This window comes from Rosa chinensis, chromosome 2, assembly GCF_002994745.2.
Source record: "Rosa chinensis cultivar Old Blush chromosome 2, RchiOBHm-V2, whole genome shotgun sequence".
Classification (NCBI taxonomy): domain Eukaryota; kingdom Viridiplantae; phylum Streptophyta; class Magnoliopsida; order Rosales; family Rosaceae; genus Rosa; species Rosa chinensis.
Window position 1 is genome coordinate 5,081,813 of NC_037089.1, and position 23,391 is coordinate 5,105,203.

Sequence of the window (23,391 nt, forward strand, 5' to 3'; positions counted from 1 at the left end):
GCTTCCTCCCCCCTGGCCACCAAGAATATATTGGGATTTAACCTATGATCTTGTTATTAGCTGAATAATCATGCATTTCGTTTAACGAGTGTCATGGAACGTTTTAACATCAGTATTAATTAAGCCAATAAGGCTTATGGTTAAATTTTCAAAAACACTGTAAATACCCCTCTCTTTATATAAGTCCACTGCTAATCAATTAAATAAAAGAAGGGTAAAAGAGTAATGGTACAAGCTGCTGTGAGGATTATACAGACGGCGAGGATTACACAAACCGTTAACTCGTTAAGGGTCTCCCACTAAAACCAAAACTGTTTTGCAGTTTTCATTTGTGAGAGTTGGTTATGGATGGCTCAAATGATGAGCCACGAAGAACTACCGATCCGAATCCACTTCGCTATCGACGAAGTCTACGACGATCCCTCGCAACTCGAGGAGGCCCAGCTCCGTTTACACCACCTCAAGACCAAGTTTCACAAGGTCTTCGGGCACCTTCCTCAAGTCTGCGCTCGCTCTCCAGGTTTGTTATCTATCTCTCTATCTCTTTGTGGTTTGGTTCTATGTGATTGAATTGGTTTTGATTTTGTGATCGGACGGCGGTGGCGGCAGGGAGAGTGAATTTTATTGGAGAGCATACAGACTATGACGGATTCTCGGTGTTGCCGATGGCGATACGGCAGGATATATACTATTGTGGCGATTAGGAGGAACGAAGGGGAGAAGGTTCTGAGAATTGCGAATGTTAATGCTAAGTATGAAATGTGTACTTATCCTGCTGATCCTAACCAGGTACAATTCATGTGAATTTTCTAGATTTTTTCTTCCTCAGAAGTTTATTTGAAGTTTGATCATTGTTATAAAATCTTCAACGGTCAATTTTGTTTTTTTTTTTTTGCAGGAAATTGATTTGAAGAATCGTAAATGGGCCCATTAAATCATTTGTGGGTCAGAACTCGAGATTTTGCTTGATTGTTGTTTTGGTCTCTGTTATGTTGTGATTTGCTTAATAGAAACGAAGGAATTTTGCTATGCTCTGAGTGTTGTGACATTACTTTAATTCATCTCCAGTAATAGAGTGTTCACCAGATTTGCGAGTGAAATCAGTCGGATGCTACACATTTGTTTACTGTCTTCTCTTGGTGTTCTCTGTTATCTGTATATTGTGGCCACAAGGACTTTGTTTGATTTTACAGCTAATGAGTTAAAAAGTATTATTGTTCAATTGTCAGTATTAATTAAGCCAATAAGGCATAATTGTTCATAGAAATTTTTTTCCAGATGTTTTCTTTGCACCTTTTCAGGTTACATGAAGATCAAGATGACTAAATTCTTTGGTTCCAGGTAACTTTTATACTCCATTTTTCTTCTCCATCTAACTTAATTTGGTTTCCCAATTGCATCAATTTTATTTTCCTTTTCCTGTCATCATGCGGTTGGTCGAATTGAGTTTTTCTTCAATTCATTTTTGCAATTCTGTTCTAAATAGTTTAATTAATCTGTAGGTAAGACTTAAATTTAAGGAGGCTGACTACATGAACATGGGACTGCAATTTGGTTCATTGTGAGGATTTGACATTCACTGAATACCAATTCCTATTTGTTTAGCTGCTCTGTAATAGTTGTTCAAGTAGGCAATTCCTCATCAATTTTTCATTTTCTTTTTTACCTTTTTGTCACAACAATTCTGCATAAAGAAATTCAACCTGCTCAAGCCTGAGTGTAGATCAAACGATTGCCCTTAGCTATTAGTGACGCAACCATTTTACTCTAGCCATAACTCTTTTTTCTCTAACTTATTTTGTAGTTGCATGCATAAGATCAGTTCTATTGTTTACATGTTATTCAGCCAATTTAAGAATAGGGCAAACATATAATCAAATGATGGTCTGGAATTGAATAATAAGGTTTTGTAAGTTTTGATCTATTGTTTAGGTGTTGTAAGTTTCAAACTATGATTTGATGACAATTGATTAATTTATATTGTCTTTGTTACTTCTTTGCTTTCAGTTGTTTGTTGCAGCCAATCGAGTGCTGGAAGACAGATTAAATGGAATAAATTGGAGGTTCAGGAATCCAACAAAGCTTTTCTCTGAGAGTCAAGTAGTGTGCTGACACTTTGAGAAGCTTAGAGACTGACAATCCAATAGTAATCGACTTCCAATGTTGTTCGATGTGTTAGGCATGAAGCCTACTAGGTTTAATTTACTAGCAAGTGTAGTCCTTCTAAGTAAGGTTATCTATGAGGATGTATTCTTTTTACTTCTTTTAGAGAGTTACCATGCAAGAGGTTTGAACACAATGGTGGAGAGCTAAATCACCGGTCAAGAGTACTGTTTTGTTCTCTCAATGTCCGTTAGAATTAATGATACTGTGATTTTTTGTTCGACAAAAACAAAAACGAAGATCAGCATGCAGTACAGGAAAAAGAAAAAAAAAGGAGAGTTAATAACAGACAAAAGTAGAAAGTAAGAAATTATCGGAAGAAAAACATAGTAAAAGGTAAGAAATCACTAACAACATGAAAAGGCATAAACAAGACTATCTTGATTTTTTTTTTTTTTGAAATAGAAGTTGAATTCATTAGATCAACAGCAGTATGACTGAAGTCTACCAAAACTTACATAAGAAGACTATCTTAATTTGATCACATTTTAAGAGAAAAAAAATAAGTGCTGAAATGACAGGAACAATGAGACCAAAAAAGAAAAATATACTCATAAAGAAGGCAAGGCAAGTAAATTAAGCACATTAGAAGTCTTTACCATTTTGAGTATACATTTTATTTTAACTCCACCGCTACCCAAAATAAAGAAGCCCGCTCACATCAATTGTCTGACCGGGAGAATTCCACAAATGGTCACTCAACTATGACTCATTCGACACTTTGGTCACTAAAGTTTCAAATATATCACTTTGGTCACTCAACTATTACATTGTCAATCACTTAAGTCACTTTGTTAATTTTTTTCATTATAAAAAATACTCTTTGAGTGACTTAAGTGATTGACAATGTAATAGTTGAGTGATCAAACGTATATTGGGTTCCAACCATTAAAATTATATATATTTGTATATACCAGCGCATATTTTTGTACAATGGATTGCTCAAGGCATATTTGTTCCAACCATTTATGTTTTTTGTTGATGGATTCCTAAAGACATATACAATATTTTATAATATCTGTATGGGGTAAGAGTTAGCTAATATAAAACACATAAATAATATTGCACTCATGAATAATATTTCAAATATGCGTAGCAAAAGAGGAAGGACAATACGCACGCGCGAGCGCGCGGCCCTTCCGCACGTGCATCGCGCGTGCAGGAAGGCTAGTATCTATAAAATACACATTAGCTTTTGATATCTGATTTTACATTATTTGAGGGATGATTAGATAAACTGAGTATCAGTCTTGATTCATATATAGTTGATAAAGATTCAAACAAAGTTAGGAGTTTTGGTCATATTGAACATTCATAAGAGTTCTGATCATATTCATCATCTCCTCTCTGTTCTTCTTTTTCGAAATTGGTTCATCATCTCCTTATCCATATTCAAATTAGATATTAGATAATTGTCTGATATTCATTTAGTTAAGCAAATCTTCTCACATCTTAAATGATGTAGATCATGGATAATAAGATGTATTTTGGATACACTTTTACCTTTTTGTTTTATTTTTAATTTATATTTCATCATTTATCTTACCTAATTTACTTTGGAAAAAAATGACCTTAATTTTTTTTAAAGGACAATTACATTTGTATTTTTTTGTATGACCAATTACACTTGTACTTGCAAGTTTCAACGTTACAAGGGCTTTGGGTCAACAGTCACAGAGAGTGTGATCAGGTTCATGACTCCATGTGATTTGGCTGGAGGAAAAACGACATCCACTAGAGTTGAATACTTTGAAGATTCTTTGTAAAATAATATTCAAGACCAATTATACTATTTATTTTATTAAGATAGAGCTAGTCCATGCATGTCCTTCTCTTAATTTTCAACTTGTTTTTGGTTTTTGTGTAGAAATAGAAAAAGATAAACGATACAGATAAGTAAGGACTTTATTGTTGATTTGTTATTCTCATCTATGAAAAAACAACTGTTTATAAAATACTGAGCTGTTTTTCTTGGGTCTGACATCATTGGGTTGACCAATCAGCTCTTTATAAGTTGCTCCATACTTTGTATTCTTCCATACCTCCTCATTCCCTTCTGTAAGTTTAAGTTCTGATATTAGAGAGAGAGGGAGATTTTAGAGAGAGAAAGAGAGTGAAGAGGAGAGAATGGCAGGAGGGTTTGGAGGAGCAGAAGTTGTACATGAGAGGGCTCAACACTATGAGCATAGAATTACTTGGTATTTCATCTTTACTTGCATTATTGCAGCTCTTGGAGGCTCTCTCTTTGGCTATGATCTTGGTGTTTCAGGTCAGTCTTCATTTCATTGCTTTACAATTTGTGGCATCAAAGATTGATCAGATTCTCCTTTTTTGTGTTTCATACACTGTGTTCTGGGCATCTTTAATTCAATGATATCAGCAAATCTTGTGACCATGTTTGTCAGACTGAGGTTTTCTCTTTTTTCATTAGCCTTTTAAGTTCAAAACCAATATGATATATGTTCATTCTTGCCATTGCCATTGCCTCTTAGATTAAACAGAACATTGAGAGGTTGAAGAAATGTGTTCATGGAAATATGTAGAGAAAAAGGAAGTTTTCTTTGTTTCCATACAAAATTTGATGCTTTTAAGGTAAAATCTTTAATGATTCTGCATTTGTTCAGAGAAATTAATGGGAAACGTTTTCTTTCCTTTTTCTTTTGAATTTCATTATTATCATTTTCCAAAAACATATCATCAGTGATGTGCTGCCTTACCTAACATTTGATCATATCTGTTTTGTGATTTACTTGTCCACAAAAGAGGTAAAAGCCACAGAAATAAAACTTCCTCTAAATTTGGATAAGCAATCAATGTATACCATCTGTCCATTACAGTTGAAAAGTTACATTTGATTTCAAAATCACTACAGTAATTTCACTCGGTATGCTAAATTTCAGGTGGAGTGACTTCCATGGATGATTTCTTGAAGGAATTCTTCCCTAAAATCTATAGAAGGAAACAATTACACCTCAATGAGACAGATTACTGTAAATACGATAACCAGATCCTGACACTCTTCACATCCTCTTTGTACTTTGCTGGCCTGATTTCAACATTTGGAGCTTCCTATGTTACCCGAAGCAAAGGCAGGAAAGCCAGCATCATTGTTGGATCAATCAGCTTCTTCTTAGGAGCGGTCCTCAACGCTTCTGCTAAAAACATATTAATGTTGATCTTGGGACGAATATTTCTTGGTGTTGGCATTGGATTCGGAAATCAAGTGAGCCTAAACTAATGCATTTCACCAAAAAAGAGTTGACACCATATTTCTGATGAATTCACTGACAGCTTTTCTTTGTTGATCTATGTATAATCCAGGCAGTTCCGTTGTACCTCTCAGAAATGGCTCCTGCAAAAATTCGAGGTGCAATTAACCAACTTTTCCAGCTGACCACCTGCTTGGGGATTTTGATAGCCAACTTGATCAATTACTTTACTGAAAAGATTCATCCATGGGGTTGGAGACTGTCGCTTGGTTTAGCTGCAGTGCCGGCAATTCTTATGTTTGTTGGGGGTCTCTTTCTTCCTGAGACCCCAAACAGTCTTGTAGAACAAGGCAGATTAGAAGAAGGAAGAAGGATACTGGAGAAAGTGAGAGGTACAACAAAAGTTGATGCAGAGTTTGCTGACCTGGTTGATGCCAGCAATGCAGCTCGAGCCATTAAGCACCCGTTCAGGAATCTACTTACACGAAAAAATCGTCCCCAGTTGGTGATTGGGGCATTGGGAATCCCGGCATTCCAACAGCTCACTGGCATGAACTCTATCCTCTTCTATGCCCCCGTCATATTTCAGAGCTTGGGTTTTGGCTCAGGGGCATCTCTGTACTCATCTATCTTTACCAGCGGAGCGCTTGTTATTGCAGCACTTATTTCAATGCGTTGGGTCGATAAGTTTGGCAGAAGAGCCTTCTTCTTAGAAGCTGGCACCGAAATGATATGCTGCTTGGTAAACTCGGTTCTAATCAAGCTCATTTTTCTTCCCTAATTTGTACTACATATATACTCACTAGATTGTTCAATATACTGCAGGTTGCTTTGGCGATTACTCTAGCACTGAAGTTTGGACAAGGAGAAGTCCTTCCAAAAGGAATTGGAATCTTCCTTGTGATTGTGCTTTGCGTATTTGTTTTGGCTTATGGAAGGTCTTGGGGTCCTCTGGGATGGCTAGTTCCAAGTGAGCTATTCCCCTTGGAAACAAGATCAGCAGGACAGAGTATTGTAGTGTGTGTCAACCTCCTCTTCACAGCTTTGATAGCACAGTGCTTCCTCGCTTCGCTATGCCATCTTCGATACGGGATTTTTCTGTTGTTTGCAGGCTTGATAGTCATCATGAGTAGCTTCATTTTCTTCCTCCTGCCAGAAACAAAGCAGGTCCCGATAGAAGAAATATATCTTCTCTTTCAGAAACACTGGTATTGGAAAGGAATAGTAGGAGATGGGGAGCAAGTTGAACCCAGTGGGAAGTCAGGAGCAGTAGTTTAGAATCTCTAGCACAAAGACATTGTGCAGTGCAGATTTCTTGGTCACAGTTGATTTCTGAATTCAGTTTTAGTTTTATAAATAATCAAGAATTAGTTTCAACAGATGTGGAATATGTCATGTGTGAATACCAGTGCGTGACTTAATCCACCTCACCTCCTATTAAGCCTTGGGGTCAATTTTATATCACATCTGAGTATCTGACTATTTTTAATAGTGAATATTTTATTTTTTTTATTTGAAGTAGACAATATTTGAGAAATCAATTCCTAAATGCATTGTCATAAAAAAAAATTCCTAAATGAATTTTGTAAAACAGAACTTTGTCCTTGGTTATGAACACCTTGACTTTCCGTAAGAGTTGGTTAATATAGGATAAGAAGTTGGGAACAGATTTGGTGTTAAACCGAATTAGTCAAATCCTTTCCTTAAAAACTTGGATATCCTTATCCTAATGGACGGTATCCAAATGGATGTGTTCTGATATTACCCTCTTATCCCATTTCGTCTTTAGAAGAATGCTTTGCTAATTGGGATCAATGACGTGACACCTAGCTATCTGTGTTACATTAGTATTCTTCCCAATCAAGCAAAAGAAAGAAGAAAAAGAATTAAAAGACCAAAGGAAAACTTGGATATCCTTATCCTAATGGACGATATCCAAATGGATGTGTTCTGATATTACCCTCTTATCCCATTTCGTCTTTAGAAGAATGCTTTGCCTAATTGGGATCAATGACGTGACACCTGGCTATCTGTGTTAACATTAGTATTCTTCCCAATCGAGCAAAAGAAAGAAGAAAAAGAATTAAAACACCAAAGGAATAGCATTTTGAATTCCAAGGACCAGTGTACGTACCTAAAGAATACTCACTCACTCAACATGTTTGCATCAAATGAAATTGTTGTGAAGTTGAGGACCAACAGGCTTCTTAGCGGCAATTGAAATGTGAAACGGAGGCGAAATAAGCGAAGGCATGTAAGATTATGAGGTAGAATGCATCACCAAAAATTCTATACACCATTGCATATGCAAAAATACATCGACAGAGTGCTAAGATGCATATCATGCTAATAGCTTAGCAAGTTCATCAACTCTCAGGCTTCCCTGTGGTACAATGCTATCTAGAGGTTCACCAAAATCTCTTGTTTTTGTTCTGTGAACTTTGGAATCCTTCTTCTCACTTCCCTTCTTCGCATAAACTGTTATCTCTTTCACTTCCAACTCAGTGGCTTCTTGCTTCTGTTTTCTTACTACTAGCTTCTTACTCATTTGAGCTGCAACTCTCCTAGGTCGATGCTTAAACACTGGCCCAGGTGGAGCAGAATTGGCGAGAGCAACTGCCCTCTGATATATGATGTCAGCATCCAACGACGAATCGTCTAAAATAAGTGCACTCCCACTCCCAACAGCTTCGTTCAAGAGTGATAGCACCTTCTCTTTACAGGCTGCACTCAACCTTGCTTGCTCATTGAGATTTTGCGAGTCTATACAAGCATCTTGTGGAGTCTCATTACTACCAGGGGCAACCAACTTCGTTTCAGTGCTTTCAACAGTCACTGGCATGGTCCCGGTCCCCACTGATGTAGTTGCTGATGCTTCATCAGTATGGCACGTACTATCCAATATGTTTTCAGTTCCAGATGTACTGGAAATTGTTTTGGTCTCATCATCAGCATTGCCGCAGGAACTGATATAGGCCTTCATTTCCAATTCTGCTTCATTATTTCTAAAGCCCTTGATGTCTGAGATGGAAATCGTTTCTGCCTCATCATGAGCATCCCTGGTATCCTGTGGTATGGTTGAACTGCTATAGGCCTTCATCTCCAATTCTGCTTCATCATTTCTAAAGCCTTTGATGTCCGAGATGGTTACAGTTTCATAAGTGCCTCCCACAGTGGAAACTGTATCAATTGTGGCACATGGCTCAATATATGGTGAAGGGGATGGATCCTCAGTTCCCTCAGCACCCACAACTTCAGAACTTGAAGAGGTGATACTAGTGTCGATCATTTGAGGATTTTCATCATTGACTGAAGCTGTAAAAGCACATAACGTCAATGCTTCTTCACCTTCCAAGGAAGGTGCAATAGAAGATGAATCATCAACATCAGATTCTTTGACTTCCTTAAGATTACTCTCCGGATTTAGGAAAGAAGACTTCCATTCCTGTCCTCTCCACACAAGAATGTTCTCGCGTTCAAAGGAAATTAGCACACAAGGGACAAGATCCTGCATTTAAAGAGTTACAAAAATTTGCTTTACATGCTTCATTATGAAAATCATGATAAGATTCATGACCTAAAGCAACTGAAACTAAATTAGCAGACCTTTAGTTTAGCACCTATTTTACGGTAGTCACTCCCATTCATCCCTTGACAATCTATTCGCACTAGTTCACACTCTTCAAAGGCCTCTCTGACATTGTCTACCAGGTCAGAGTATACTCCATTTTTTCCTGTCAAAAACAAACTGGTCATTATCAGTTTCCGAACAGACAAAATTGAAACATTCTTATCCTCATTCCAAACATTAGGTCTAACAAAATTAGGCATAATTGTTGTACCTAGCTTGCGTATTGGTATCAGATTCCTCCCCTTCTTGCGCATTTCAGTTGCTTCTTCAACTGTTAGTCCCTCAGGAGCCCTCTGAATCAATCTAGGATACACAGGAGTGATAGGTCTCCAAAGCATGAGAGGAAACCGCGGCCGAGTTTTATAGTTGTAGTTTCTCCCCCGGAAAAGAAAAATCACCCCACCTCTTCTATAAATGATTTTCCCTCCAGTTCTTTCCTGTCACATTATATGCTCCAACAATAAGGAACTTGAAGCAACAAAAACCAAAACAACCTAGAAACAACTGAAATGCATAGATAGTAAAATTATAAAAAGATGATGACACAGACTACTGTGAACTCATGCCATATCTTCACAACCTATTCCTAAAACGCCGTATCTTTAACTAAACACGAAATATAAATTCAGAAGAGCTAACTAACCTCTAATTGCTGGCACACATTTTCCATGTCGACTGTACACACCCCTTTACATTTTATCTTGCACACTCTCCGCCGCTTCCAATGAGCATGAATATTATCCAGCATGTTGTGTGTCAATCCATCTCTACCTACAAACAACAGTCAATTTTCGACTCTAGTAAAACTCGTAACTCTGCATTTGAACTACTCGATCCAAAATCTCACAATTCCTAGAGTGGAAAGGAAAACAAGTATATACCCATATTGAGTTGCCTTCTGGTCTTAACACAGCTATTAACCAAGTCTTTGACTTCCTGATCGGTCAACGGCTCACCCAATATCTCCTCCCTGGACTTGACATACTTGGGACCCGACCCGGGTAAATACGGACCCGGCGACTGCACCGGCTTAACCCCTTTCTTATGCGGCGGCGGTAGCTGGAACGAATCGAACTCCTTCAGTTTCTTCTTGCTCGGAGGCAATGGGGCCCGACCCGTCCACGGCCGGCCCATCGTGGTGGGGCCGAACGGCGCGTAGGGCGGCTCCCGGAGCTTAATGGGCTTCTGCTTCGGGGTCTCGGTGTAGCTGTACTTGAACTCAAACGGCGCGCCGTCGATGACGTACGAAAGCCCGTCGTCGCCGACGGAGATGTTAGCTTTCCGGTCGATTTCCGGCTTCTCTCTGGCGATACTCGAGAGCTTCGTGGGTCTGATGACTCGCCGAAACGCCGGGTGCGAGCTAGGGCTAGGGTTCTTGGAGTACTTGGATTTTCTGCCGGGAATTGAAGGGCTTGAGGGAGACGAAGGCGTGCCTATGGATTTGAATGTTGGTTCGGCGTCGGAGGAGGTGGAGGAGTCGGCGGCGGCGACGGTGGCGATTCTGGTGGCGGAGTCGAAGCGGCGCTCGCGGCGGACGTCGTCCTCGATTTCTTGCTGGGCGCGGCGGCGCTGGTTGAATTTCTCGGCGTTGGCGTTGTTCCACCTCGCGAATCGGACCTCCGTGGGCGGGCGGGTCTGGAGTGGGTTGTGGGCCGGGTTCGGGTTCACCGGTGGCGCGAAAATGGGGCACGAAGTCGGCAAATTTAGCGCCATTTCGCTGTTGGGTACTCCAAAATTGTAGCGCCCAGAACTTAAAGCTTGGAGCTTTAGAACAACACTATAATCATGCTTGAAACGACGCCGCTTTGATAGTTGAGATTCCAAGTTTGAGGTTTTTGCTGGGAAATTCTCAGATAGAGAGGTTTAAGCCTCAACGGCCAAGCGCGAAGCTAGAAGAAGCTAAGGGATGCCCCAGGAGACGACGTCGTTTGGACCCCACTACATGTGAATGGTTGAAATGTAATACTGAGCAACATTAGGGGTATTTCTCAGTCCAGTCTGCTTCTACTTCCATTGCTTGAGTGTGTAAGATTGATAAGAGCAGAACCCAAAGTTGACCAAAGCCTAAAGAGGTCTCTTCTGGGCTCACCCAAAACCCATTTCAAGGTACTCTCTCTAGTACTTCTTCATTTGATTTTCTTATTTGGCTAAGTTAAATTCCTTGTCTGGCAAATGGGTTAAGATGTAATGGGGAATAATGATGTAAAGTCTTGATTTTTTTTTCATTTTTTTTTTCAGCTGTTTGAATTGTACATACAAGAATGGGTGTTGCTGCTCTAACCCAGAGACTATGCAACTTTGAAATCCGGAGACTGGTGTTGATAATCGGTGTGGCGGTTGTTATTGTAGTTGTGAATCAATGTTTTGAGCTTCCTTATGGTAAAAGATTTTACTTTTCACCTGCTGATACTGGTTCAGCTTCAGTGGTCACATTGTTGGGTAATGTTACTGGTTCAAATGATTTGGAGTCTGGGAAGTTTGATGTTGTTGGTGTAGTGGGGATAGTGGTTAATAATACTGGTGGTTTAGAGTTGGAGGAGTTTGAGTTGGAGAAAGATGCAAGTAATGTAACTGTTGAGAAGAGTTTTCCGGTGGGAATCAATACAAGTGAAGATGATATATCTAGTGCGGAAAAGACAATAGATTTTAGACATGATTCTGTACCGAGGGACAGTAGAATAGGTGAGAGTTACAAGTTAGACAATGACTCTAAAACAAGCTCAGCGAGTGAATTTCAAAACGAAGCTGGGATTGTGTTGGTTGTATCTCAAGGAGCCGCCAGAAATAGTCCGGGAAACATAAATGCAGTTTCAAAGGGTAACTTCGAACAAACTACTGATATTCAAGTGGAGGATAAGAAGACTGAGCCATTGCAATCTGTTTCAGTCACCTTGCATGATAATTCGTCAATGACTAGTATTTCAACACTAAGGAAGTGGAATCCACGACCAACATCAATATCCCAGATGAATTTGTTATTGCTTCGAACCCCCATTTCTTCTAGTTCTATGGTATGTTAAATTTGAGGTTCCAATTTGAGCAACAAGGAATGAGTTTTCTGAATTCTCACTGTACTTTTATTGGCAGTAGAACCCACGGCGGTATTCCACACGTGATCGTGAACTTCAATCTGTAAAACTGGAGCTTGAGAATGCTCCTATCATAAGGGACAATCCCGGGCTCAGTGCATCTATTTTCCGAAATCTTTCCATATTTATAAGGTAAGCTTGTTTTGTTTCAATAAGTTGAACTATCCGCAAGGTGTAAGCATTTATGAACTGTTTTGCATTTTCCTGCTGGCCTGTCAATTGCTTAAACTATCTCTGTGGTTTTGATTTTGGTACTTTCATCTGCTCATCATTGAAGCTTCATATTAATATTTAACGATTTTCTTCGTGATTTTTGGGCATTGCATGAGCACCCACTATATAGATATAGAATTGTGATTTTGAATATATGCTTGTTTGTCTCAGTTTGAAATGTAGGGGATCAAGTAATCTATAGCATTTATACATATTCTATTGCAGGAGTTATGACTTGATGGAGCAGAAGCTCAAAGTTTATGTTTATACGGAAGGTGAAAAGCCCATATTCCATCAGCCTTTGATGCGGGGGATTTATGCCTCAGAAGGATGGTTTATGAAACTAATCGAGGGAAATAAAAGATTTTCTGTGAGGGACCCCAGAAAAGCTCATTTGTTCTATTTACCCTTTGATTCGCATATGTTGAGGTTGAAACTTAATGGCACTGGTAAGCAGGGTCTAGAAAAGTATTTGAAGCGCTATGTTGGAGTAATTGCAAAAAAGTATCCATTTTGGAACAGAACAGGAGGAGCAGATCATTTTCTTGTTGCTTGCCATGACTGGGTAAGTTGCTGATTCATCAATCTAATTTCCATTTTGTAGTTCTAAAATCACCAAAGCTTGAATCTTGTGATAATATTGCACAAGTCTTTAGTCTTGTCAGAAAGATGAGGCCCTATAAGGCTATAACTCACTACTCAGCACCTGAGGCGTCATGCATTAGTGCAGACCAACTCTTGGTCCATCATCTGTGCTTCCTAATTATGCTTTACAACTAGGTAGACGATTGACCAAGTAGAGTTCTGTTGGGTTAGTTTTAGTTGTAATGATCATAGAGGTTCATACAATCCCCGACTGAGAAAGCTTCTCTGTTGCCTTTTCAAGGGGAGGGATAATGGAAACTAAAATTTTTTTTTGAAGTGTGACATACTCTTTCATTATAATATCCCCTACTCTTAAGCCTTAATCTAATACAGCTTCTACTATGGAAATTCAGGCCCCCAAGATCACAAGCAAGAACATGGGGACTTGTATCAGATCTCTTTGCAATGCCAATGTTGCTAGAGACTTCAAAATTGGCAAGGACACCAGTCTACCTGTTACATATATACGTTCCGTGGAGGATCCTCTGGCAGATCTTGGAGGAAAACCTGCTTCAGAAAGATCTATTTTGGCCTTCTTTGCCGGGGGCATGCACGGCTATCTCCGACCGATTCTCCTACACTACTGGGAAAACAAAGAGCCAGACATGAAAATCTTTGGCCCGATGCCACGAGATATTGAAAGCAAAAGACTTTACAGAGAATATATGAAGAGCAGCAAGTACTGCATCTGTGCCAGGGGTTATGAGGTACATACGCCTCGAATAGTTGAGGCCATATTCCATGAGTGTGTGCCAGTCATCATATCAGATAACTATGTGCCTCCTTTCTTCGAGGTATTCAACTGGGAGGCATTTTCGGTTTTTATACAAGAAAAGGATATCCCTTACTTGAGAAACATTCTGCTTTCTATCCCGGATGAGAAGTACCTGATGATGAAATCGGAAGTAAAGATGGTGCAACAGCATTTCTTTTGGCACAAGAAACCTGTCAAGTATGACTTGTTTCATATGATACTTCATTCAGTTTGGTACAATAGAATTCTTCAGATAAAGAAATAGAGTTTTGGGTTTTCTGGTCAGCTCAATTTGTCTGTAAATTTGTATGTATGATGGGTTAAATTTGGTGGTTAATGTAATTTCGAGTTTAAAAGTATAGATGATCCTGTTGTCCAAAATGTCGGTCAGCAGTGCACAATCAGTGGCAGTCATGTAATTGGAGTAAGGACTAATGGCAAAAGCGTAGGGGTTAGTCCTCCTCAGTGAATACTATAATAGGTAAAGACCGTAAAGCTGGAAGCATCCCTATGGTGGCAACTTGCAAAGGCACCGAGCCCTAACAAAAACAAATAATGTCAGCCGAAAATAATGAATGCTTTTCCCTATCAATAATGGCGCTCATTAAAACGTACTTAATTCCATTTTTCAAAGCCAAACGGAAACTTGTGTTCTTTGTCACTTTGCAGGCCTTGAGCTGAACTGAGCTCAACTCACTCTTCTTCTTTTCTGGGTTCTGTTTCGCTTAAAAGAACAACCAAGGAAGATCAGCCTCAGGTCAGTTCTTAATCTTTCATGGTAATTCCTTCTAGCTAAAGCTTTTGAGTGTTTTACACTGTAGATTAAGCAGCTCTGATCGTATAAATTCATATATAGATAGGTATCATCAGAGACATTTTTTTTGTGTTCATAGATATCAAAATAAGCAGATTAGTAGTAAGATTAGGGAAACTATCAAAGAATGAAAGGCTCTGATAAGCCAGCTTTCAATTTGTGTTGTCTGCAGTTGTTTCTGATCAGGAAATGCTAATTCTTTGAACTCTCTTTGTTTCTGTTTTCACTATAAGTTCAATTCCGGACACATTTCAGTATCTAATGGGATGCCACTAAAGTTCTGTTCATTTACATGTCTACTAGTTCCAATACTAATGCTTCTGTATTCGTTGTTCCGAATGTGATTCTGGGTTGTTTAAAATGCCTATGATTGTATATAATACCCACCTATTTTCGTGACTCTGTAATTTTATTGTTCCAGGATCTTATGCTGGGCTTGGGAAACAAGTTATATATTCCTAAGATGATTTGGTAGTTTCTGCATTATAGGGATTGCAAGGATTAGTGCCCGGTATGGACTGCTCTTTTCAATTTCTGAAGCTATTGCATATAGAAACCCGGAGGCGGCTTTTAGTTCTTGGGGTAGTAGCTGTTACTTATTTATTGTTTCAGTGGCTGTTGCTTCCCTATGAAAATGCTCTCCGGTCTCTATTGCCTCAAAGTCAGGTTCTGGATCATGTCACAGGTAGCTCCCTCGCAATCCATTCTTCTGCCAAGTCTGTGATGGTTCGCAATCCTCTTACAGTTAATTCTTCGGATTTGATCGATGCTCCTAGATTTGGTGGGGTGGAGAGGTATGCTGATAACTCTAGTCTTGGAGGAGAAATTGTGCATGAAAGTGAACCAAATGAAGAGGAAGGATTTAAGGAAATTGATTCAGTATTGGAAGAGAAAGGGATAGATAATGCTTTTGAACATGCTGTAGATGGAAATGTAGATAAAAATTCTTCATCTGGGAATGGTGTAGATATTGTTGCAAGTCTAGCCATGGTCAGCATTAGCAATGAAGAAAATGGTTCTAATCTAGTTAAGGCCGATGAAGCTAGCGATGACTTCCCGGAGCCAACTGTGTTATCAAAAGATGAAGTTTCTACAGAGAATACTCTGGAAGAAAATACAACTGAGGCAGCAAAGAATTCTGAGGGCGTCAAAACTATATTTCCATCCTCTCAACTCATTTTACCCGCAACAGCTTCATTCATAAACCGGACCAATGTAAGTCACTTGGTGTTCAATGCAAGCTCTTCTGTTGGTTCTGCTTCCCTGGAAAGTGATGTTGTGACTATAAAAAATGGTTCTTTGACAATGACAAGTCCTGGGAAGAAGATGATGAAGTGCAACATGCCACCAAAATCAATAACATCAATACATGAGATGAACCTTACACTGGTGCGGCACCATGCTAAGCCACGTGCATTGGTATAAATATAGCAAACTTTTGCTGTTGCTAATCTAATCGTACTCTCAATGCTGAAGTTTATGTAGGGGATCCTAATCTTGTATTTGATTGCAGAGACCACGGTGGTCCTCTGTGCGTGACCAGGATATTCTAGCTGTGAAGTCACAGATCCAGCATCCTCCCATGGTCAAAAATGATCGAGAACTTTATGCCCCTCTCTTCCGCAATGTTTCAATGTTTAAAAGGTAAGTGGAATTAGAAGTACGGTTTCAGTAAGTTCTACCCAAAATTGAAGTTTTGTTTTCCACTTTGAAGAAACTGATGCCTTTTCTCGGTTACAAGAAACTCTTTTTACTGACATTTTGCTGCATTCTCAGGAGTTATGAACTTATGGAACGCACATTGAAAGTCTATATCTACAAGGAGGGAAACAAACCCATCTTTCATCAACCAATACTAAAGGGGTTATATGCTTCTGAAGGATGGTTCATGAAACTGATGGAGGGACATAAGCGTTTTGTTGTGAAGGATCCACGAAAGGCTCATCTGTTTTATATGCCATTCAGTTCAAGGATGCTAGAGTTCACTTTGTATGTTCGCAACTCTCACAACCGGACAAACCTACGCCAATATTTGAAAGCGTATTCTGAAACAATTGCAGCAAAGTATCCTTACTGGAACAGAACTGGTGGAGCAGATCATTTTCTTGTTGCCTGCCATGACTGGGTATGCTCTCTATGCATCTTTCCACTTTCTTGCTTTGGCCTGGATGAATAATATAGATATAAATATGATAAGATACTAGAATGAGATTCCACAAATGGCTGAGAGATTAATGTCTTAATGCCAAATGAATCTGTTCAAATTGGTGCGCGCCGTAGCACCATTATCAGAATCATATGTTTTCTCTATACAACTGTGCTCTGTTCATCTCGGAACGAACGTATTTTCTTCCTACATAAGTGTGCATTTATGTACTTTTAACATGATAGATTGACTTTTGTAGGCTCCATATGAAACTAGGCACCATATGGAACGTTGCATCAAAGCCCTCTGCAATGCTGATGTTACTCAAGGCTTTAAAATAGGAAGGGATGTCTCTCTTCCAGAAACATATGTTCGTTCCGCAAGAAATCCTCTTAGAGATCTTGGAGGCAAACCTGCTTCCGAGAGGCAGGTTCTTGCCTTCTATGCTGGAAATATGCATGGCTATCTCCGTCCAATATTGCTGAAGTACTGGAAGGACAAGGTCCCAGACATGGAAATCTTTGGTCCAATGCCTCCTGGAGTTGCAAGCAAAATGAACTACATTGAGCATATGAAGAGCAGCAAATACTGTATCTGCCCCAAAGGTTATGAGGTCAACAGTCCCCGGGTGGTTGAAGCAATATTCTATGAGTGCATTCCGGTGATCATATCCGACAACTTTGTGCCGCCATTTTTCGAGGTATTGAATTGGGGGGCTTTCTCTTTAATCCTTGCAGAGAAAGACATTCCAAACTTGAAAGACATACTACTTTCCATACCGGATGAGAGGTACCTTCAGATGCAACTAGCAGTCAAGAAAGCTCAGAAACATTTTCTGTGGCATCCTAAACCCCTCAAGTATGATCTCTTCCACATGACACTTCATTCAATTTGGTACAATAGAGTTTTTCAGATCAAACCCAAGTAAGGTTGCCGAAGTTTCGACATGTGCATTGTGAAACATCAAGAGCAGCATAGGTGGAAATGAGGCCTTTTTTTTCTCTCTCTCTCTTCTCCTCCTTCCCTATGAAGTGGTTTTAAGTTGTGTGCTAGCTAGCCTACGAAAATAACTGTAACTGCTATATTTTCACCTTGTAAATTGTAGTACTTCTAATCAATCAGTGTTAGACTAAAAACGGCACCCGAATCATAGTTTTGTACAAAAATGACACTCGGATCGAGTACATTGTGTGAATTTGAAATCTTTGGTGTATTGTTCATAGAACCCCTATTCCCTTACTGTGCCACCGATGAAGTTGGGGGGGTTCTATAATAGTGCTTTAGATTTTGCTCGATTACATTGAACTAGTGTAATAGTATCAAATCAAAATTTCAACACTACAGAGCACTGTTAAACTTGTGGTCGGACAAAAGTAACAGTTGATTGGATTTCCTTGCAGGCTTCCATCAAGAACGATAAAAATTGTCCCTCCGGGGCTAAACCCCTTTATTCGACTAATTGGACTTCCAACACGCCACGTGTTAATTCGTGCTGCTTCCACACCTTGGTTCCTAACTGCAGTGACATAGACGTCTAATCGCGTGGGCCCCCCACCCTGCAATCCTCGCTGACTGTTTTTAACAGACTCCAGAAGCCCGTAATCTTGCCTCCTAAGTTACTCGAATGCATTAAAAAACCTCCGAAATCGAGAGTCGTTAGATTAGTCACAACTCATGTTCCGAATCTGGAGTTTTAATATAGTTTATAATGGTACACCCCAGTCTTGTTGGTTCAAAATCTGGTTTTCACAGTTGGTGTCAGTTAAAACCTTTTAAAATCTGTTAAAGCTTGAAAAGAATGAAACTTGTGGTATGGGTCAGAGCTCTTTTTCTAAAGCCGAAATTGGATAACGATCATGGATTGATTGCACCATTTCATTCCATTGACCACTTTTCATTCGGTTGGTGCGCGCTGTTCCCAGAACATGCACCAACCTCTCTCTCTCTCTCTCTCTCTCTCTCTAGCTCTCTCTCATTCGTTTATAGCTCACACTTTTTCAGAGCTTTCAACTTTGAAAATCTAAACCTTCTTCTTCCCTCTATAAATTGAATTGCCTTCTGTACAAAAACCTGTTTCTGGGATCCAGCAGATTTGTCGCTGTTTCATTTGTAAGTTGCTCTGTCTGATATAATGGTTACATTTTGTTTCAATGATGACGGGTTGCATTCATATGATTTACTTACTCATCTGGGTGTTCATGGTTCTGTTCTAATTCTGTCAAAGTTTCATTCTTTTTGAGTTGTTCTGCACTCGTCTAATATCAGCCTTGATTGTTTTGTTTGCTGCATAATTCAGGATTCGAAGAATTAATGGGTGATGTATATATTGAAAATGAAATATCTGAAATGCCTTTAACAGTGAGTACTCTTAGTCTTTCCTATTTGAGATTGTGCATTATTGATGCCATGCTTGAACATTATCATGTTTATATCCAAGTTCAGCAGCAGCTTAATATTCATGAGCTGATTGTTATGCATCTACGGATTAGGATTTCAGACACATATATCTTAGTTTCATTCAGAACTTGTGAAGATCTAATGTATGTCCTTGTATCAGGCCTATAATGATACCATGATGAACACGAATCTAGTCATTGATAGTCTGGGGTTCTTCTCATCAATGGATGACATTTTTGACCGTCTATTGATATTGGCCCGTTATATTGGTCATCGATGTATTCAATTTGTAGGTGAGCTTTCTCATTTACTGATTTATCTATGTCATGTCACACAATGCCTCTGATATTCAAGTGTTTTGTATCTTTTTACAACTGTCTGTAATGTCCAAGCTAGTTCAGTTCAGTGGGACACTTTTCCACATTATTCTCATTCAATCATGTCTGATGTTATTGCAGAGGATCTTGCCCTCAGAGAAGCTGATAGATACTTGGAGGATTTGGTGAACTTTTCTGCCCGACAGCATTTAAAATCATTGAGACATGGAATTTGTAAATCATTTTCTGAAGGTTCTTCATCGTCTTCAAAACCTTATATTTCTGATCGGGACCATGAAATCTGTGAAAGAAGAGTCTCAGGCTCTAGGGATGAATTCCTTGTAGATATGAGATCTGAGATTGTAGAAACCAACTCCAGTCATGTGGCTTTTCCATTCATTTGTAAAGGGTAATACCACTCTATCCAATAGGTTTATGCAAATATTAATGTTTAAAATTTTCTCTAATGCAGTAGAAATTGAAGTCCGGCAATTGACCTAGTTTTTATGAGAAAACATCATGATCCATCTACTTTCAAGGGAACTGATTGCACCTCCTTCCCTTTTTAAGTACTAGTGTCTACCATCACGAATGACTAACTGTAGTTCTTTGCATTTCTTAAGTCTTATTCTAGTTATTGTCATTGTTAACTTCTTGTTGCTTCCACTTGATGTAGGTTGATGCTGCCATTGTATGGTTTACAGTTTGCTTGGAGGTTGGCAATGTCTAGTTGGAGAAGTTCTTTCTTATATGCTAGAAGTGCTCATCTGCGAGTTCGTAGGTATTAAGTAGATTTTTGTTATCAACTGATGGATTCATATGCCATAGAGTCTATGAATGGCTTCTTTTTGTTTATATTTCACGCTGGATTTCGATATACTTGGTGTATCTAATTTGTTACCTTTACATATCTTTCTTCATTGTTTTAGGTATTAATAGAGTTTAAAGGTTCCTTTTTACATTTGTAGCATCGCATCTCGTGTACAGAGAACATTGCGAGGTTCATCTGATGATATTGGATGGTTGCAGGGCATTCCTAGCATGCCTTCTGTAAATGATGGTACAGAAAGATTCTTGGAATTGCTTGCCGGAATAAGGTAGTAGAAGATTTGTTAATGAAATGTGTTTGATCTTGTTATATATTATAGTCTTCTCTGTTTAGTCTTATCCGGTATCCAGCTTGCTAGTGGATTGATATGTTTATATATTGTACTTATGTCATCCATTTTACTTTAGGAAGGGAAAGCACGAACTGCCCAACTCATTTGTTTATCTACTAATTCCGGGTATAAGAAGATTTCCTTTTCTTTCTTTTTCCCACTTGTGAGTTGTGACTTTGTTCTTCCCATTTGTTCAATCTACATTTAGTGTGGGTGCCTATAGTTACAGGAATTAACTTTGATATTTCAGGACTCTTTAGCAATCACAGTTCATTGTATTTTGTTGGAACTAAGAGATTCTTTTCAAAGATGGGTCTAGCATGCCATATTGCGAAAATTCACAGCGAGGTAATGAATGATTACAGTATTCATTGTAAAATGAGATTGACCTTGGTATGGTTAAGTATTGACTAATTACTGAATGTTTTTAAGATCACTAATGATTGCATATTCACCTTCTCAATTATATTTTCTTCTACATGGATGGACCTTGTGAAAAACTGAAAATATTTTCTTTTTTTGCTTTCCTTTCTCTTGTGCAAAGGTATCTGTTGAGCACAATGCGTGGGAGCTGAAGCAATATATCGAGGAGCTTTACTGGGGATCTGGAAAGCGTGTGATGCTGCTAGGGCACAGCAAGGGTGGTGTTGATGCTGCAGCTGCATTGTCAATCTACTGGAATGATTTGAAAGACAAAGTTGCTGGTTTAGCACTGGTACAGTGTCCATATGGTGGCACTCCTTTAGCTTCTGATATTCTTCGTGAAGGCCAGGTTGCTGACAAAGAAACCCGCAGGATAATGGAGTTTTTGATATGCAAGCTAATCAAGGTAGGGTTACCTTTTACTATGCATTTAACCATTTACTAAGCAAGGTCATGAGGTAATTGATTTCTTTGTGCATGAACCTAGCACGTAGAAATTACAAGTTGTGTGTCTAGAGACCATCATCGGTGAAGCTATCTACGTCTGGAACTCCTATGTGTAGTTATGCTTATAATGGGTTTTCAGAGATCATGAAACTCCTCCATATCAGCCTCACAAGGGCTTAAGAAAGGAAATTTTGGTACTTTGTGTTAATTGTTTCTCAAGCCACTGCCTACGCTTCTTATAGGTTTCATTTTCAATAGCCTATACCCTGCTTTACAGATTCAGTATAAGCAATCAACACCTAGTTTGCCCTTCTGCAGTTTGTACATTCAGTTAGGGTAAAGTTGGCTGGCTTCAGTCCTCAAACATTTGAAGTATATGTGCTACTCTTGTTTCTTTTGTGTTAATTATAGTTAGGAAACGGGTGGACAGAATATAACCAGTAACACATTTCATATATGTATTGTAGGGTGACATACGGGCACTGGAGGATCTTACATATGACAAAAGGAAGGAGTTCATCATGAAGTACAAGCTTCCTGCAGAGCAAATTCCTCTAATTTCCTTCCATTCTGAGGCTAGCATTGCCCCTGGTGTCCTTGCCACAATGACTCATATAGCTCATGCTGAACTTCCATGGCTTCCCCTTCCAAAATTTGGCAATGAAGAATCGGACAACATTGTTCAAGCAAGTCGGCAGATGCCTGTAGTGATTCCTTTATCTGCGGCAATGGCTGTGTGTGCACTCCACCTACAACTCAGGTATGGGGAGAAGAGTGATGGATTAGTGACATGCCGAGATGCTGAAGTTCCAGGTTCAGTTGTAGTCAAGCCAGATCGAAAGCTTGACCATGCATGGATGGTTTATTCTTCGAGGAAAAAGAATGCTAGTGAGGCCGATGCCTCTGAAATGTGTGAGTCTATTTTAACTCTGCTTGTGGAGCTCGGAAAGGGAAAAGCTTTGAACTGATCAATGCCTAGTTAAAGCCAGAAAATCGTTTGCTTTACCATTTCCTTTTTACTTTGCTTTAATTCATTTGCTGTTGAATCAATGGCAGCGAAATCGTGCTATGTAAAAATTTGAACTTGAATTATTCTACTGTGAGGAACACGTACAGTCCATCTTCTTAGCATTACATATTGTTATAACGGTGGCACAACTACTTGTTGCAAGTTGCAACAGCCCAAACCATATGTTCATTATGTGGAACAAAGTAAATATAAAGAGAGACAAAAAATAAGAAACCAAAAATCAGAAGCTGTTGATAGTACCGTAAGTGTAATGTACTAGTCGTAAGATGATTCAAATGATATGTTTCTTCTTCTTAATTATCCTCACTCCAACTATCTACTTATGCCAACGAAATTTAAACCTATGAGTTTCACGGTGTTGGTTTTACAAAACCACAACTCAATATTATATGAATCAAATGACATAAACTGTAGAGCTTGCAGGCCAATTCTAAAACCAAGATCGAGAATCCATTAACTCTTTCAAGCATGGGTGACACATGAACTGCATGTGAAGGAGATAGACCAGTATATTTATAGAGAGCAATGAGAATATTCATATTTATTATGGTTAAATTCAAAAAAGAAAAAAGAAAAATGATCAGCTGGCTCCACATATCAATGGATCAAATCCAGGTTGGGTTCTGCTCTCTGCACAACTCCTCAAACGTGCTCTTCAATTCGATCACATATCCTTTACAGCCTTACTTATGTTAATGATGACCCATTAAGTTTTATGGGCTCCAAATGGCTTTGCAACATTATTTTGTTTTAAGTTTCTCGAAAATATAAACATACACAAACTTCTTTTTTGACAAAAAAAGAAACACAAACCTAACTTTCTAGTTTCTTGACGCTTTATTAGTTTTTCTCTTGAAAATATCAGTTTTCATTTTCATGAAATATAAGATCACAAAGTTTCCTTTATTTTTATTTTTATTTTTTGAAAATAAGGTCATAATTTTTTTTTTTTT

The 23,391-nt window shown here is 38.9% G+C and overlaps 5 protein-coding genes and 1 long non-coding RNA gene across 9 annotated transcripts; 5 read left to right on the plus strand and 1 right to left on the minus strand.

Moving 5' to 3' along the window:
* Nucleotides 1-262: 262 nt before the first annotated feature.
* LOC112188949 lies at nt 263-2,381 on the plus strand. 3 transcript variants are annotated; one of them, XR_002931638.2, is made up of 5 exons: nt 263-520; nt 610-789; nt 899-1,341; nt 1,503-1,561; nt 2,008-2,381. It is a non-coding gene; the product is annotated as an uncharacterized LOC112188949 (long non-coding RNA). The 3 variants fall into 3 exon arrangements; XR_002931636.2 differs by having other exon boundaries at nt 264-520; nt 1,503-2,381; XR_002931637.2 differs by lacking the exon at nt 1,503-1,561 and having other exon boundaries at nt 264-520.
* Nucleotides 2,382-4,186: 1,805 nt separating this feature from the next.
* On the plus strand, nt 4,187-6,884 carry LOC112187078 (sugar transport protein 14). Its single transcript, XM_024325717.2, has 4 exons — nt 4,187-4,432; nt 5,064-5,386; nt 5,485-6,114; nt 6,198-6,884. The coding sequence occupies exons 1-4, from the start codon at nt 4,291-4,293 to the stop codon at nt 6,648-6,650; spliced, it is 1,548 nt and encodes a 515-aa protein (XP_024181485.1). The 5' UTR covers nt 4,187-4,290; the 3' UTR covers nt 6,651-6,884.
* A 729-nt stretch (nt 6,885-7,613) lies between these two features.
* Nucleotides 7,614-10,865, minus strand: LOC112187073 (CRS2-associated factor 1, chloroplastic). The gene is made up of 5 exons (XM_024325711.2): nt 9,885-10,865; nt 9,647-9,774; nt 9,215-9,440; nt 8,979-9,106; nt 7,614-8,880 (listed from the first exon to the last, which is right to left on the minus strand). The coding sequence occupies exons 1-5, from the start codon at nt 10,714-10,716 to the stop codon at nt 7,714-7,716; spliced, it is 2,481 nt and encodes an 826-aa protein (XP_024181479.1). The 5' UTR covers nt 10,717-10,865; the 3' UTR covers nt 7,614-7,713.
* Nucleotides 10,866-10,916: 51 nt separating this feature from the next.
* LOC112187075 (probable glycosyltransferase At3g07620) lies at nt 10,917-13,999 on the plus strand. Its single transcript, XM_024325715.2, has 5 exons — nt 10,917-11,109; nt 11,242-12,014; nt 12,094-12,224; nt 12,531-12,870; nt 13,304-13,999. The coding sequence occupies exons 2-5, from the start codon at nt 11,265-11,267 to the stop codon at nt 13,967-13,969; spliced, it is 1,887 nt and encodes a 628-aa protein (XP_024181483.1). The 5' UTR covers nt 10,917-11,109; nt 11,242-11,264; the 3' UTR covers nt 13,970-13,999.
* Nucleotides 14,000-14,334: 335 nt separating this feature from the next.
* Nucleotides 14,335-17,859, plus strand: LOC112187074 (probable glycosyltransferase At3g07620). Of its 2 annotated transcripts, XM_024325714.2 has the most exons (5): nt 14,335-14,461; nt 15,008-15,937; nt 16,032-16,162; nt 16,295-16,643; nt 16,924-17,859. In XM_024325714.2, exons 2-5 carry the CDS (start codon nt 15,032-15,034, stop codon nt 17,590-17,592), a joined length of 2,055 nt encoding a protein of 684 aa, XP_024181482.1. In that variant the 5' UTR covers nt 14,335-14,461; nt 15,008-15,031; the 3' UTR covers nt 17,593-17,859. The 2 variants fall into 2 exon arrangements, with proteins under 2 accessions (XP_024181482.1, XP_040370677.1); XM_040514743.1 differs by lacking the exon at nt 14,335-14,461 and having other exon boundaries at nt 14,993-15,937.
* A 143-nt stretch (nt 17,860-18,002) lies between these two features.
* On the plus strand, nt 18,003-22,603 carry LOC112187077. The gene is made up of 10 exons (XM_024325716.2): nt 18,003-18,773; nt 18,961-19,022; nt 19,222-19,354; nt 19,520-19,787; nt 20,055-20,159; nt 20,347-20,475; nt 20,615-20,664; nt 20,789-20,886; nt 21,083-21,367; nt 21,876-22,603. Exons 2-10 carry the CDS (start codon nt 18,975-18,977, stop codon nt 22,374-22,376), a joined length of 1,617 nt encoding a protein of 538 aa, XP_024181484.1. The 5' UTR covers nt 18,003-18,773; nt 18,961-18,974; the 3' UTR covers nt 22,377-22,603.
* Nucleotides 22,604-23,391: the final 788 nt, after the last annotated feature.